Source organism: Elephas maximus, chromosome 13, assembly GCF_024166365.1.
Source record: "Elephas maximus indicus isolate mEleMax1 chromosome 13, mEleMax1 primary haplotype, whole genome shotgun sequence".
Taxonomy (NCBI): Eukaryota; Metazoa; Chordata; class Mammalia; order Proboscidea; family Elephantidae; genus Elephas; species Elephas maximus.
In genome coordinates, this window is record NC_064831.1 from 62,213,147 (window position 1) to 62,229,601 (window position 16,455).

General features: G+C 36.2%; 1 protein-coding gene across 11 annotated transcripts in view; it reads right to left on the minus strand.

The window, feature by feature from the left end:
• The window catches only part of MYO9A (myosin IXA), a 250,999-nt gene that overhangs the window by 51,451 nt on the left and 183,093 nt on the right, over window positions 1-16,455 (minus strand). For all 11 annotated transcript variants that reach the window (XM_049852703.1, XM_049852700.1, XM_049852694.1 and 8 more), the window contains 5 exons: window positions 8,246-8,358; window positions 5,118-5,260; window positions 3,137-3,360; window positions 2,520-2,636; window positions 778-966 (listed from right to left, as the gene is read on the minus strand). In XM_049852703.1, coding sequence (XP_049708660.1) covers window positions 778-966; window positions 2,520-2,636; window positions 3,137-3,360; window positions 5,118-5,260; window positions 8,246-8,358 — 786 coding nt within the window. The remainder of the gene's footprint in view (window positions 1-777; window positions 967-2,519; window positions 2,637-3,136; window positions 3,361-5,117; window positions 5,261-8,245; window positions 8,359-16,455) is intronic.

The window sequence follows — 16,455 nt, forward strand, 5'->3', positions numbered from 1 at the left end:
TCATAATTAAAAAAAAAAAAGGACTGATGGTATTCCTGATGTTACAGGTGCCTACTTATTTCAGCTGGGGTACTGAAAGGAAACACACTGATTAACTTTGCCTAAGCCTGCTATCTCTTGTGCAACATGGATTTCATTAACAGTTGTTTCACAGGGCTGAAGTAAGGATTAAATAGCATAATGGGCATTCAATAAATAAAGGTTATTATTGTTATATAGATTTGCAGAGGCAAAAAACCCAATTCAAAGAGAAATATACTTTGTAGGTCCTTATGTAAAGGCCCCTAGCTGATACAAGGAATCTCATCTTTCACCACTGTTTTTCAAAAGGAAATTCATAACCTGTATAAAAGCTGATGGTATAATCCTGAGAGCCAAACCAAAAAAACCACTGTACTTGAGTCGATTCTGACTCACAGTGACCCTACAGGACAGAGTAGAACTACCCCCCAGTGTTTCCAAGGAGCAGCTGGTAGATTTGAACTGCCAGCCTTTTGGTTAAAAGTTGAGTTCTTACGCACTGGACCAGCAGAGCTCTGGAAATAAGGGCACAACACTGTATTTTTTAACGAAGTGAAGAATGTATTCATTGCAGACAGTTTAGATAACATGATCTCACAAAACAGAAAGGAGTTTGGACAATCTAAAGTAGTGCTAAGGTGACATGCTCACTATCATGTTTTTCTCAAATAACCAGATGTACCAAACAGACCAAACAGACTCTTAAAAATAATTCATAATTGAATCCTTTCAGAAATCAAAGTATATCACATTTACCTTTGTGGCTATGCAATCTGAAGTCTTGAATTCGTTCATATATTCATCTAAAAACACTTTAAAAGTGTTGACCCAAACTCTGACTGGAGATTCACTCCAATCGCGCTGCTCAAGTCTCATGGTTTTTTCTAGAATCTGTTCAAATAGCGCATAGAGGTCTTTATACCGTATGCTTTTCCCATCGTCCATCTAATAAGCAACAAAAAAAGAAATATAGGGTTTTATGAAGAAATTCTTTAAATACAGACATCTGGTTCAACTTGTATTGGGTGTTATTTAGGATAAAGATTAAGATTCTGGTATACTTTCTAATGAGCATATTAATAATTTCCAATAGCAGGAGTACATGTGGTATTTATAAACTCCCACTCTGCTGTGGAATGTATGCAGGATAAAACCTTGATAAGTTTCAGTAAAGACCTAATAGTTTAAATAATGTAATAATATGAGCAAGTCCTGGGAATTTCTTCCATGGATTCAGGTTTTTAACTACGTTTAGCTATAAAGGTTGTTCTATCCCTTTTAATTACCTACCCCCAGAAATGAATCCAGTTTTAGAGAGTTCTACTCTAAAATTAGAAAAGTAATTACTTAGATTCTTGTCTAATGATACATTAGATAATCTTTATTTTCATTTCTTTTTCCAAAGAGGAGTGACATGCTCAGAGTAACCCAATGTTACTTGCAAAGGAATCTAAATGGAATTCCTTTTAATTTATTTAAATGGGGTCTGGAATCAAGAGAGAAGACTCTTAATCAAAAGGTTTTATATGCATCTACAATTTATTTCCCTTTCACCTCTTCAGATTTAGAGCTTGAACTTTTTGGTACAGGGTTAGAAAGCCGCTTTTAAGCTCTGCTTCATAGTGCTGGCTCTTCCCATGTGATTTACAGTGTACTGCAGCATCTGACAATCCTGAATCTCTAATCTAGGGAACGTAAGTATGAAGAGGAGAAAGAGAAGAGAGTGATAAGTGGCTAGGCCGATTAGAAAAGTGTGGCCAGCCTCGTCCCTCCCCAATCCTAGCCATTTGTCAGAAACTGATTACTCCTTCATTATATTTTTTTTCTCCTATCCTCTCCTGTATGATTTCTATTTTTAAAAGGCAAAAAAAAAAAAAAAAAAAAAAAACTATATTGAGAAAGGAAAAAGCGGGATACAGAAGAAAGTTATCCTGATTTCTCTTTTAAAAATGAATTAAAGACTAGAACAAAAAACATAGATATGAATGATGATTCTATAGATCAAAGCATTATTATACATTTTAGCACCAAAAATACATATTCTAAAACATGACCAATACAATCTGAAAAGATAAGGTAAATCTGAGAGTGACAGAAGCTGATGTACAGAAATCAGAGAACATAAACTACCATAATTCCACTGAAAGATAACACATGAAAATTACAAGCTGTAACTTTGCAACAGAGCTAAAAGAATTATGAGAAGTCAAAATAGTAGTGAGCCACTGGGTGAAATAAAATGGTACCCAGAATATCTGAACATATGAACTCAATGTCATAATAAAATGAATAATATCTGTAAGTAAAAAAAAAAACTACTCAAGGAAATTCAAGAAAGTTATTAATCTGAGGTCAGTATGCTTTACTTTCCCCCACCTATCCCTAAAACAAAAACAGGGAGTTGGAGAAATCTCAGTTGACCATGGACTCTGTATTGTTTTATACAGTACTGCCAAATATTTCATACATTGAGTATCTCCTAACATAGTCAAACTCACCGCCAATGCAGATGAATAAAAGCTGAAGATATTCTGCCGAAATTCTTTCAGGGCTTTTTTAAATACAACATCCACCAGTGTATCTTTCTTGCTGTCTTCATTTTCTAAGTCATTCATCTGGGAACCACAGAAAGAGTTTCTGTACACAATGAACTAACTGAAAAGAGGTGAATACAGGAGTGGATTGTCTCTTCAATAATGACTGTCCTGAAAATGTAAGCCTTTGGCTGTTGTGGGACCCAAGCAAAAATATGAATAGATAGCCAAAATTTTATCACTGCTAAATAATTTCTAAGGTCCCTTCCAACACTAACATTGCTAGATTCTGTAGTTCTACTAACAGAAAAAACAACTCCAAGTGTACAATAAGAAGCCTCAACTTTATATATGGACAGTTACGGTAAAATGGAAGACATTAAGTAAACCCTAAAACCTTGAATTCTATCTATCCAGTTTGACTGATGCATACTCTGTTATACGCCCTTTTCTAGTAAAGAGCAGACCATCTAATTTACTGAAGCATATGTAACCTTGACCTCCACAGAGCACATCCTGATATATACAAGCATTCCATAGCCAAAGCTGCTGAGGGGCCTAACTCAGCAAGCAAAGCATACCTTTTTCAGAAGAAACTCATCCATGCTTTTCAGATCGCTGGCACTTGCTATGATCTGGACAGAGTCATTTTGCCAATGCATTGACTCCAAAGCCACACTGCTGATCTTCACACTTCGCTTGCGCTTTACTTTTGGAGAAGGCTCTTTGTTCTCTTTGAATTCCTTCCGGCAACTACCAGGCAGTTCTGGACTCAAGGGAGGCGTTGGGTGATACTGAACTAATTCTACAATGCAAAATACAGTATACCCAAAAAGATTTATTTAGTGAAAATATTGACAATACCCACACCCATCTCTGTAAATTTATGTTCCTTTAATAAGTCAATGAAGGGTTACTGTCAACCAGATAAAATATAAATGGTGAGGAATTCCAAATTTTCCAAACAGAACTTGTAACAGCCACTTAATTTATTACTGGTCTGATCCACACCAATTTGTCAACTGATAGCAGCAAAGCCACAAGACACAAAAGCAGGAGTCTAACTACATCCTCTACCATTCTTTCCTCTGACACAGAGATAAGAGTTGCCTCTGCTCCAATTCATTCATTATTATGTAAAGCTTCATGAATCTTTCATCAAGCTAGATATGAGCAGTTTTTGTTTACTTATTTTAAACGGGTCTTCTCTATCCTTCCTTAAGAGATAATAGTTTTCTTTCTAGGACCTCTTTCCATTTTCTTCAAAGTTGGTATTTCACTTACTCATTACCATATAACCTCCTCTGACTTATATTCCTTGTTGAACATAGCTGGCACCTTAACATAGTAGCTAAAAACTATTATGCAGGCCCAAACACAGGGCTTGGGGAGAATGGGGTAATCTCCTAAAACTGGCAATTACTCGAATCCTTGTAGAATCAGTAATTCTACTATTTAGAAAGACCAATTTTCTTAACAGATGAACAAACTGTTGGGTACTTCCAAATGTGTTACGGTTGATGCCAGAAAAGTTGAAATACTATCTACTATTATAACGCGCCAGAAGTCCCTGTGTGGCACAAATAGTTAAGCACTCGACTATTAGGTTGCCAGGCCTGGAATCTGTTTCCAAAAGGTAGCATCCTTGAAAACCCAATGGAGCAGTTCTACTCTGCACACGCGGGGTCGCCATGAGTCGAACCGATTGGACAGCCACTAACAACAACATAAAGCTCTAGGCATCTGCTAGGCATTGACATACAATAGGTGCTTAGTATACAGCACAGTGGTTAAGAACGTAGACTCAGTTAGACTCGCCTGGATTCAAATCTCAGCTCTGCAATTTACGATACGTACATAATAAGCAACTGACTTCTCTGTGTCTCAGTTTTCTCATCTATAAATTAGGAATAATAATCATCTACCACCACCAGTTTCCACTGAGTCAATTCCAACTCATGGTGGCCCCATGTGTGTCAGAGTAGAACTGCATTCTACAGAATTCTCAACGGCTGGTATTTCTGAAGTAGATGGCCAGGCCTTGATTCTTAGGTACTTCTGGATAGACTCAGACCTCCAACCTTTAAGTTAGCAGTTGAGCGCATTAACTGTCTGCACTACCCAGTGACTCCAATAACCATACCAACCGTCAAGACTGTTCTGAGGATCAATTGAGTTAATTCACACAGTATGCTTAGTATAGTAATAGGCATGAATGTAGCTGATATTATCTTTACTAATTATTATTAATAATATGTATTAAGTCAATGAATGACGGCTAAAATTTCAGTTTAGAAAACTGAAGCTAACCTAAGATTCACAATAATTCTGAGATGTTTATTGCTCCATGATTTCGTGCTATATACTTCCTTGGAACTTTGATTATAGGTACAATGTAATTACATAATTGTCTTTGAATTGAGAAGTATTTAACAATCTTGGTCTTATCTCATTAGAACACCTAGCCAACAAGACTGCCATCACACACACTAGAGGAACAGCAGACTTTCGGAAAGAGAGACGGGATGATGAAGAGTATCTCCACCCCCTGCCCATTTTTACCATCTGGAAACTGATGAACTGGAGGCACATCTGAGCCAGCAAAAAGTGCCGAAACCTCTGACTGCGCAGCAGGCTGCACCCTAGTTGCCTTTTTCTCCCCTTGTTTCCCTTTGGCCCAGAATCTCATCTTCGCTCTCTGAGGTCTGTTTAAAAAATAAAGGTAAAAATGGAAATCAGCATGTCCTAGTGACAACGTTTATATATCACTTTAAGCTTTAAAAAGATCTTTCATATATTTTAAGGTCATTTAACCTGCACCTTTAAATTTAATCATAAGCAATCTTTAATTTTGCATTTAAATTTCACCTGGAAGGTATAAAGTGTCTTCATCTTAGACATGGAAATACTAAGACCCAGAAATGTTAAATAGTATTTAAAAAAAAAAAAAAAGCAGCTAGAAAGTAGGGGAGCTAGGGTTCCAATTCAGGTTTTCTAGTTCCCAAAATGATACCTTTTCATTCTTGTCCCCTTTTCAGCTTGGGTTTAGTATACACACACATTTTAACAAAAAAGAAAATAACTTAAAAAAAAAGTCACTAAGAATCCCACCACTCTGAAAAATATTGGTTTAAAAAACATGACATTTTTGGTAATTTCCCTCCAGCCTTTACCCATAAATATGCACATTTTTACATCACTATAATCATGATGCACATACTCACCATTATGTAATAAAAGTTTTAATATCATTCATGAGTTGCCAGTATTATTAATTAACAACAGCCACCACACACTGAGCTCTTACCTTACTCCAGGCACATTGCTAAGTGCTTCTACAGGATTACCTTACTTAACCATAACAACTTTTATTTTTAACAAACTACTATAGCCATTTTACAGGTGAAAAACTGGAGGCTTAAACACGACGTAACTTTCCCAAGGTTACATAGCCAGTGAGTGACAGAGCTGAGAATTGCACATACTATACTATACTATATAATGGAAGAGAGTATATAAACACTATTCTTAGTGCTTATATTCCAATATTATATAGATCAAGGAAGCACCATGAGATAATAACAACAGCTTGCATTTTCTGAACAGATATGATATATTCTTACCTTGTCCTAGGAACCCCTGGGTGGCACAAGTGGTTAAGTGCTAAACGATTAACCCAAAGATTGGCAGTTCAAACCCACCCAGAGATGCCTCGGAAGACAGGCCTGGCAGCCTGCTTCCAGAAAGTCACAACCCTGAAAACTCTATGGAGCAGTTCTACTCTGCGTGCATGTCATCACCCAAGTTGGAACTGATTCGATGGCAACTAACAAAAACCACCTTGTACTTGGAGGCTTATTTGTACATTAATTTGGTTCTTTATTTGTATGCTCACTCATTCATTCAATCAAAAACTTAAATAAACAACTGCTAGGTGCCAGGCACTATGTTTACATACGATTTTCACAACTACCATGAAATTATCCTTATTTTACACATGATTAAACTGAAGCTCAGAGGGCTGGTGGAGATGGAAGCTAAAATCACGTCCATCTGATTATGAAGCCCATGCTCTTTTTTAAAGTTCATTATTAAACTTAACATTCACATAAAGAGAAACTGCTCTACAAGCCTTATTACAAATAACAGCAGCCTTCTGCCACCTTCACCCATTTTCTGTTCCTTGGCAGCAACTCTTCTGAACTGATTCTTTTGATATTTAACATGCTTGCGTTGCTATCATACCTGTGATCATAGCTAATGACTAAGCATATTCCTCCCCTAACCCCACCACAAACACCTACTTCCCCAAGCCTCCAACAGAACTATATTGTAATTTTAGTTAGATCAACATTTAGTATTTACACTTTTTATTATATAAATATTCACAGCTGAGGCATGTAGCTTCCTGCATAACCTGTTTTTTCCCCTAGAGTTAATAACGGTTTTGTTTTTCATTTGCAAATTTTTCTATATACAATTCACCTCAAAGTGTTTCTCCATCTGTGCACATTTCCTCTCAGTACGCTCACACGTACTAGGTATTCCATCAGTTTCATCTTCTTGAAGAAACTTAGAGTCTTCTGAGCTGCTCCAATCTGGAGAGGTGTCCCTCAGTACTCACTATACAGCTGTCATCTGAAGAGCTACTTTCACTACCATATTGGATATACCTTCTGTCTTTGTTTTATAATGATCTATTTTTTGGGGATGGGTCTATTTTCATCCATTATACTAGACACTCGGTGAGTCCTTTCAATCTGGAAACTCATGCCCTTCAGTTCTGTGAAATTTAATTGAATTTATTGATAATTTGCTTCTCTGTGTTTTCTCAGTTTTATCTTTTCAGAGCTCCTGTCATAGGGTTATTGGATTTCCTGAACTGCTCCTCTAATTTTATCTTCTCTTTCATCTTTTTACTCAGCTTTCTTAAGAGACATCCTCAACTTTCTGTCTAACCCTTCTGAGGTGTTCCTTTATGTTATCATATTTTTAATTTTCAAAAGCTCTTTTTATTATGAATATTTCTCTTTCATGCACCCTGTTTGGTTTCATGGATACAATTATGTTCACTTATTCACAAAGTCTGTTGATAGCTATGTTTATCTTAAAATTTCTTTCCCCTATATAGTTTATTTCCTCCAAGGGGCACTTTATCTGTTGGTTTTGATTTCTTCCATAAAATGTTTCCAAAACTGTGTAATGATCACTGATACCAGATTATGGTTAAAAGCACAGTTTTAAAAAGCTGCCCTGAAATTCTAGTGTGCATTGGAGAGTCTTTTAAATTGTAATCTTTCCTGTGTGGTTATCTGGATGGTCTTTAAATTAGTATGTGCCTGTCACATAGGAGGTACTTAGTACTTGTTAAAGAATGGTAAATTAATTTAATTTCAAAAATAGCTTCTCTATCAACTATGTTTTTTCAAAGGCTCTACATTTAACTACTGGAAACGCTGGTGGCATAGTGGTTAAGTGCTACATCTGCTAACCAAAGGGTTGGCAGTTCAAATCTGCCAGGTACTCCTTGGAAACTCTATGGGGCAGTTCTACTCTGTTCTATAGGGTCACTATGAGTCGGAACCGACTGGATGGCACTGGGTTTGGTTTTTGGTTTTTTGTATTTAACTATAGTCAACCAGAAAATAAAATTATATTATCTCTATTAAATTTCAGTTTATACTTTATACCTTGTATCTGAATCTGAAGGCTTCTGTTCCACTGCCAGCTTTGTAATCTCTCCTTGAGACATAGTCTTATGAAGCTTTGCTTGTTCGTCAACTGAAGAAAATCGCTGTAATGTCTGTAATAATTACATATATGAAGGATTTTAAGACCAAGTAACTATATGATACATAACACTGTAACTAAAACTCAGGTTATAGAATTGCTTGAGAACTATACCTGTTAAAAATATACATAAAAACACATTCATATTATTCAGAAATTCATTGAAGCAATAGAACTTACTAAAAACTCTATTAACCTTTTAGAGTAAACTGAAATAAGGCGTGCTTAAGAAAATGAAAATGCTGAATAAGAACCACCAGCTCATATTTTCTGACAATTTAAAAAAAATCTCAAATGGAAAGCTAAGAAAAAAGTCAAAATGATCTAAAGATACAGACAAAACATCCAAGATCTAATAAATCTGGAACCCTAAGTATTGTCTTTCATACTTCCTTTTATTTGTCGCTAAAAGTGATAATAATTTTTATGGCTTAATTTGCTATTAAAGGTTCTTCTTATATCCAACCAAGCAATCATTAGTTGATTAAAAAGAGCTAAAACACAGAAAGATAAGAAAAACCAAAGGACTAAAGAATAAAAGGATCACTGTCACCAGTAATGGTCTAAAGTGTAAACAACTTACAAGGCTATCAAACTGGGACCTGAATTATAATTGGCAATTCTTGTTCCATTTGTCTACAGTGAGTTCCTCTAAGGACAATCCCATTCTGAGGAGAGAATTTCTTGTTACCTATTCAAATCATTTCCTGGTATTTCGTTTTTCTATAGCTATAGTATCTTTTCTTTAGTCTTTTTGTTTGCTTGACTGTGGTCCTATCGGCAGAAACAGAAAATATCCTGAGTTGTTAAAATTTAAAGAACAGGCTTCTGCTTCTGGCCCTGAAGAAGTAACAGGGACCTTATTTACCCTCCTGCCTGAAAAAAAAAAACCACCACCACCAAAAAAAAAAGAAAAAACACCCCAAGACAAAATAATATGAAACTGTAGTTTTTATCAGCATTTATCCTTGAGAGATAAGAATTGATCAATGTTCAACCATTTCAGGAGGTAGCATATGATCAAGAATCCATGGTACTGAAGGAAGAAGTCCAAGCTGCACTGAAAGCACTGGTGAAAAACAAGGCTCCGGGAACTGACGGAATACCAACTGAGGTGTTTCGGATGCAATGCTGGAAGTGCTCACTTGTCTATGTTAAGAAATTTGGAAGACAGCTACCTGGCCAACTGAGTGGAAGAAATCCATATTTGTGCCTATCCCAAAGAAAAGTGATCCATCAGAATGTGGAAAAAAGTGTAAGACAGAGCAGTGTACAAAAACTAAGTTAAGGATGTAGAAGACCTGAACAATGTAATCAATAAGGGAGAGAATATCAATATATTTTGAAAGTTTACACTTCTGAATAGAGAATACACCTTCTTATCAAATGCACAATACGTTCACAAAAATGGATCATATATTACATAACAAATATCAGTAAATTCCATCAAGTAGAAACATTACAAACACCTAGATCAAAATATGATAAAGCTAGAAAGTAACAAAAATAAAGAAAACAAGAAGTCCCTCTGAAAAAAAAACTTAAAAATCTTTTATTCAACAGTCTTGGGTAAGAAAAGCAATATAAACTGAAATTGCAGCTATTCTAGAAAACATTAATGAAAACATAACATATTGGAACCTATAAGACACATCTGAAGCAGTGATCAGAGGTAAATTCATAGCCTTAAAAACTAGTATCAATACAAATAAATTAATTACATTTTTAACTCAAAAGGTAGAGAATCAAGAAAAGTAAATCAAAAGGAAGCACAGAAAAGAAATAATAAATATAAAAGCAGAAATTAATGGAGAATGGAGGAAAAAAGTAAATCTAATAAATCAAAATTCTGTTATTTTGGGAAAAAATTAAACAGAAAAATGACTAGCTAACTTAAAGACAAAAAGGAAAAAACATAAATCCACAAAATAAGAAACAACAAGAGAACTAACCATCAAAACTGAGAAATTTAAATCATAAGAGACTTTCCACACCTCTATGCAAATAACGAAGCCCTGGTGACACCGGGGTTAAAAGCTAAAGCTGCTAAACTACAAGTCAGCAGTTCGAAACTACCAGCTGCTCCCTGGAAACCCTGTGGCAGCTCTACTTTGTCCTATAGGGTCGCTATGAGTAGACTGGAATTGACTTGACGGCAATGGGTCTGAGTTTTGTTTTTTTTGGGGGGGGAGGGGGGTATGCAAATAAATCTGATAAGTTAGATGAAACCGTTAGTTTCCTGGGAAAAGGTTTTTTTCTTTACCAAAATTGACCCCATTAGAGATAGCTTAAAAAGTTCAACTGCCCTAGAAAAATTAGAGAAACTTATCAAGGAACTATGCCAAAAAAGCACCAATTCCAGATGGTTTCATATAAAATTCCACCAAACCTTCAAAGAGCAGACAGTTGCAACACTGCATAAATTACCTCTGACATTTTGGGGGTAATAAAATAGATATGTAAATATCAAGTACATCCAGTAATGATATTGCTGTCCTGGATCCATCAATCCAAACCTTTCATGTCATTAACCTTTGTCTAATACCAACCAATTCACCACCACGCAAGAACTACCTTAAAATCACTCAGCCCAGTCCCTAAAACCCTATAAGCATTCTCTCCTGCCTTTCCTCTTATTACAGTAAAAAAAAATAAGGATTTTTTCTCTCACGGTAATAATAAGCTAATAAACTTAGCCCTGGTTGATCAACAGGTTTTTCTGGCAGTCTTTGTAAATGAACAGAGGAGAGAAGTAAAACTTAACACAGATAAAGGCTTGGAGACTATGTTGAAGAATCAAAAAAAACAAAACTAAACTCATTGCTGCTGAGTGAACTCCAACTCTAGTGACCCTATAGGACAGAGGAAAACTTCCCCATAGGGTTTCCAAAGCTGTAATCTTTATGGAAGCAGCCTACCACATCTTTTAGCCGTGGCTTTGAACTTCCAACCTTTTGGTTAGCAGCCAAGGGCTTAACTACTGTACCACCAGGGCTCTTTATCTTGAAGAATAACAAAAAGAAAAAGGAATACAAGAAGAGATGGCATTTTGGAGGTGACAACGAGAAAGAACAGATTTGACGTGTTGAACACTAATGACCGAAGACCAGACGAGTGGTGGAATGACAGCAAGGACATCATACGTGAAGAAAGAAAGAGGCCATTAAAAAGACAGGAAAGAAAGAAAAGACAAAAATGGATGTCAGAAGAGATTCTGAATTTTGCTCTTGAACGTAGAGTGGCTAAGGTTGAAGAAAGAAATGACGAAGTAAAATAGCTAAACAGAAGATTTCAGAGGGCGGTGGCTCAAGAAGACAAAGTAAAGTATTATAATGACATGTGCAAAGAGCTGGAGATAGAAAACCAAAAGGGAAGAGCATGCTCGTTATTTCTCAAGCTGAAAAGGACTGGGAAAAAAAAAAAAAATTCAAGCCTCGAGTTGCAATATTGAAGGATTCTACAGGGAAAATATTAAACTCAGGAAGCATCAAAAGAAGATGGAAGGAATGCACAGAATCACCATATTAAAAAGAACTGGTCAATGTTCAGCCATTTCAGGAAGTACCATACGATCAGGAACTGATGGTACTGAAGGAAGAGGTCCAAGCCGCACTGAAGGCACTGGCAAAAAACAAGGCTCCAAGAACTGACAGAACACCAACTGAGATGTTTCAACAAACGGATGCAGTGCTGGAAGTGCTCATTTGTCTATGCGAAGAAATTTGGAAGACAGCTACCTGGAGACGGACTGAAAGAGATCCATATTTATGCCTATTTCCAAGGAAGGTGATCCCACCAAATGCAGAAATTACTGAACAATATCATTAATATCACACTCAAGTAAAATTTTGTTGAAGATCATTCAAAAGCAGCTGCAGCAGTACATTGAAGGGAACTACCAGAAATTCAGGCCAGATTCAGAAGAGGACATGGAACCAAAGATATCATTGCTGATGTCAGATGGATTCTGGCTGAGAGCAGAGAATACTAGAAAGATGTTTACCTGTGTTTTATTGACTATGCAAAGACATTCGACTGTGTGGATCATAATAAATTATGGATAACATTGTGAAGAATGGGAATTCCAGAACACTTAATTGTGTTCACTAGGAACCTATATACAGATTAAGAGGCAGTTGTCCAAACAGAACAAGGGGACACTGCATGGTTTAAAGTAAGGAAGGGTGTGCATCAGGGCTGTATCCTTTTATCATACTTATACAATCTGTATGCTGAGCAAATAATCCAAGAAGATGGACTATATGAAGAACAGGGCATCAGGATTGGAGGAAGTCTCATTAACAACCTGAGCTATGCAGATGACACACAACGTTGCTTGCTGAAAGTGAAGAGGACATGAAGCACTTACTGATGAAGATCAACGACCACAGGTTTCAGTATGGATTACAACTCAACATAAAGAAAACAAAAATCCTCAAAACTGGATGACTAAGGAACATCATGGTAAATGGAGAAAAGACTGAAGTTGTCAAAGATTTCATTTTAGTTGCATCCACAATCAACACCCATGGAAGCAGCAGTCAAGAAATCAAGACACACTGCGTTGGACGAATCTGCTGCAAAAGACCTCTTTAAAGTGTTGAAAAGCAAAGATGTTACCTTGAAGACTAAGGTGCACCTGACTCAAGCTATGGTGTTTTCAATCACCTCATATGCATGTGAAAGCTGGACGATAAATAAGGAAGACTGAAGAAGAACTGACACCTTGGAATGGTAGTGTTGGCAACGAATATACTATGGACTGCCAAAAGAACAAACAAATCTGTCTTGGTAGAAGTACAACCAGAATGCTTCTTAGAAACAAGGATGACGAGACTACTTTTCACATGCTTTAGACATGTTATCAGGAGAGATCAGTCCCTGGAGAAGGACATCATGCTTGGTTAAGTAGAGGGTCAGGGAAAAAGAGGAAGACCCTCAACAAGATGGACTTACACAGTGGCTGCAATAACGAGCTTAAGCATTAACAACGATTGTGAGGATGGCGCAGGACCAGGCAGTGTTCTGTCCTGTTGTACGCAGGGTCGCTATGAGTTGGAATGGACTAGCGGCACCTAAGAACAACAAATTAGAAGTGTAGTTCTACCAAGATGGAGGTAAAGAAGCCTGGAGAGCAATGTGGGAGTCATAGCTGTAGAGAAGCTTGTTTTAAGGATGGTGAACAGCAGAAGAGACTACACAGAGAGAAAAGCATAATGTTATCTATACTAATCCTACAAAAAATATATATAAATTATTTTACTAACCCATTTACTATACAGAAGACAGAGACTAAAAAAAAAAAACACTATATAAAAGTCACCTTAAAAATATTGCCTAGCAGAATGTGTCACTCTTTTTGGGTAAATGTCAACATATAACAACTGCATGCAAAATTTGGAAACAGATAATGGTGATGGTTAAACAATAGAATAAACAATTAATGTAACTAAATAGTACATGTAAAAAATTTTGAAATGGCAAGATGTTTTATTACATATATATTTACCACAATTAAAAAAAAAAAAAAGAACAAATGTGAGCAGCATACACGCTATGAAGTTATTTAAGTGGCCGAGTCAGAAGTAGGAAGTTAAAAATACATTATAAAAAAGTCACTAAGGAGGAAAATCAACACCCTTCCTTACCCCTCCTCCCCACCACAGAAAACAACTGACTAATAATTCACCAACTCAGGAGGTAATGTTTATCAAATCCCCTTCAGGTATTGGTTTGCATATGTCTTTAGCACATTAGAGTCATAATCGACCGGATGGCTTTTTTTTTTTTTTTTTTTTAATCCCATTAGGTCAGATACTTCTAAACTGGAAAGGTCACATGGCCATTTCCTCTGAGATTTAGTGATATATTTCTTAGCAAGTGACAGAGGAAATTTTTTGCCCGGGGGAAAAAATTACACAGTTTTTTAAAAATCCATGTGCCCAGTATATCAAATCCATTTGAAATCCAGAAGATATCTAGACTTTGAGAATGTGGTAGATTTCATTCAGAAACAATTAGTCTTCAACCTCACAATATCAGGTAACGTTAAAACATGGCATATTTTCAAGACACACAAATAGAGAAACATATTTAAGGCTGTTCCTACCCACCCCATTCCCATCCCACTAAGTATCTATTGGTATATTCTAAAAAGCAAAGCTTCTTCATGCAAACTTCCACCAGAAACAACTACCACCACCGTTCCTAAAAGTAAAAGAGCTAGTGACGAAACAGAGGACAGTGAGAAAGGTGGAGGGGTGACTAAAACACTGTGCAGGGAGGTGCTCTACAACTACTGGCATGCAGTGACTGTCAAGCAGGTGAACGGAATCACAGGCAGAGGCTACCAGCTAGAGCCCGGAAAGGGGCTGAATGCTCCAAGCAGAGAGCCCAACTTCCTGGTGTATCTCAGTAAGGGTTCCCAGTATGAAAGAATTCTACTGACAAAAGAACTAAGGTTTGTAACAAAGGAAACTCTCAGGAACAAAACAGCGGTTACAAATAGTATGTTAAATTCTTCCACAAATGACACACCTATGCATACTTTATAGAATAAATTAAATATGCTACCTATTTACCGTGAAAAAGTATATGCAATATTTGTCATTGAAATCAGCTTGTTCCACTACCTAATTTCATCTTTAACTACTAATCACATGACAGAATATTTTTCACTATTTATAACTCAAATACAAGGCATCTCCAAAAAGGAAAAGGTGTTAGTTCTAAATTATACATACATATATAAATGGGTTATATAGGTTATTTTCAATTTTTACAATCCTACAATTTGGCTCCAATTAGGGGATGTTGTTGATTTTTCTGTGTTTGTTTTTCCTTTATACAACATTAGTACCCAGAAACAGCATTTTAATTTAAAAATCGAGACTACCTCCACCAAAACATAAAGAAAATGGAGTTATTCTGAAGTTTGGAGAAATTTAAGTTAACTAGGCCTGTGGTACAATTTAAACAGCTTAAAACAGCTCAACAAAAAATTATTTAATAAGTCCAATAAAGATTGTCCTAAAATTTTCCTCCCATAATGAATAAACACTAAAGAACATCATTAGAGATCTAAACTAATCAAGGACATGCATTGAAAGAAAAGGCATTTCATGCCACTTTCTAATAGTCATAATGTTTTTATACATATTAGACACAGAGGGTGCTTGTATTTATTTTTTTCTAGGACAGTTCTGAAATCAAACACTCTCTCCCTAATAGACTCATGAATATACTCACACCTGTCAAAATACACAGTTAATTTTGACTGAGAATTGACAATAAAGTTAAAATCCGTTGCCGTCGAGTCAATTCCGACTCATAGTGACCATATAGGAAAGAGCAAAACTACTCCATAAGGTTTCCAAGGAGCGGATGGTAGATTCAAACTGCTAACCTTTTGGTTAGCAGCTGAGCTCTTTAACAGCTGTTTTTAATCAAACACAACTCCAAGGTTATAATTTAAAATTAATACAGATTCGTGTTACATACAGCCTTCTACTTGGCTTGGAAACACATTTCTGGTACTGCTCAATGTTTTTTAAAATTCATGTTTATTTTCTATTACTGAAGAATGGGAGGAAGTAAAGCATGTTTAAAGGCAAAAAAAATGAATATAATTTCAGTTACAAGCTACTGAATTATTTAACATACTATACTCTCTACATAAAAAAAAAAGGGATCAGTAAATCATAACCACTAGGCAAATACAGACCACCGCCTGTTTTTCTAAAGAAGCTTTATTGGAACACAGCCACGCCCAGTCGTTACCTTATTGTCTACGGCTGCTTTCACACTACAGTGGCAGAGTTAAGTAGTTGATGTAGACACCTCAGACACACAAACCCTAAAATGTTTACTACTGGCCCTTTACACAGTTTGTTGACCCCTGTACTACCTACATCTTTTATGATATAACATGGAAAATTTCTACATTCGTGCTAGGTTAAATAATTTCAATATTGGCTAATTTACGATTGACATATTGCCTATTGAAGTGTCCTTCATCTGAGTCCTATTAAATTAAGGTTTAGCTTTAGTTGCTGTGTTCACTGAGGTTTCCCACGTACAAACCATTGCATGGGGAAGAAGCTGTGAAGGT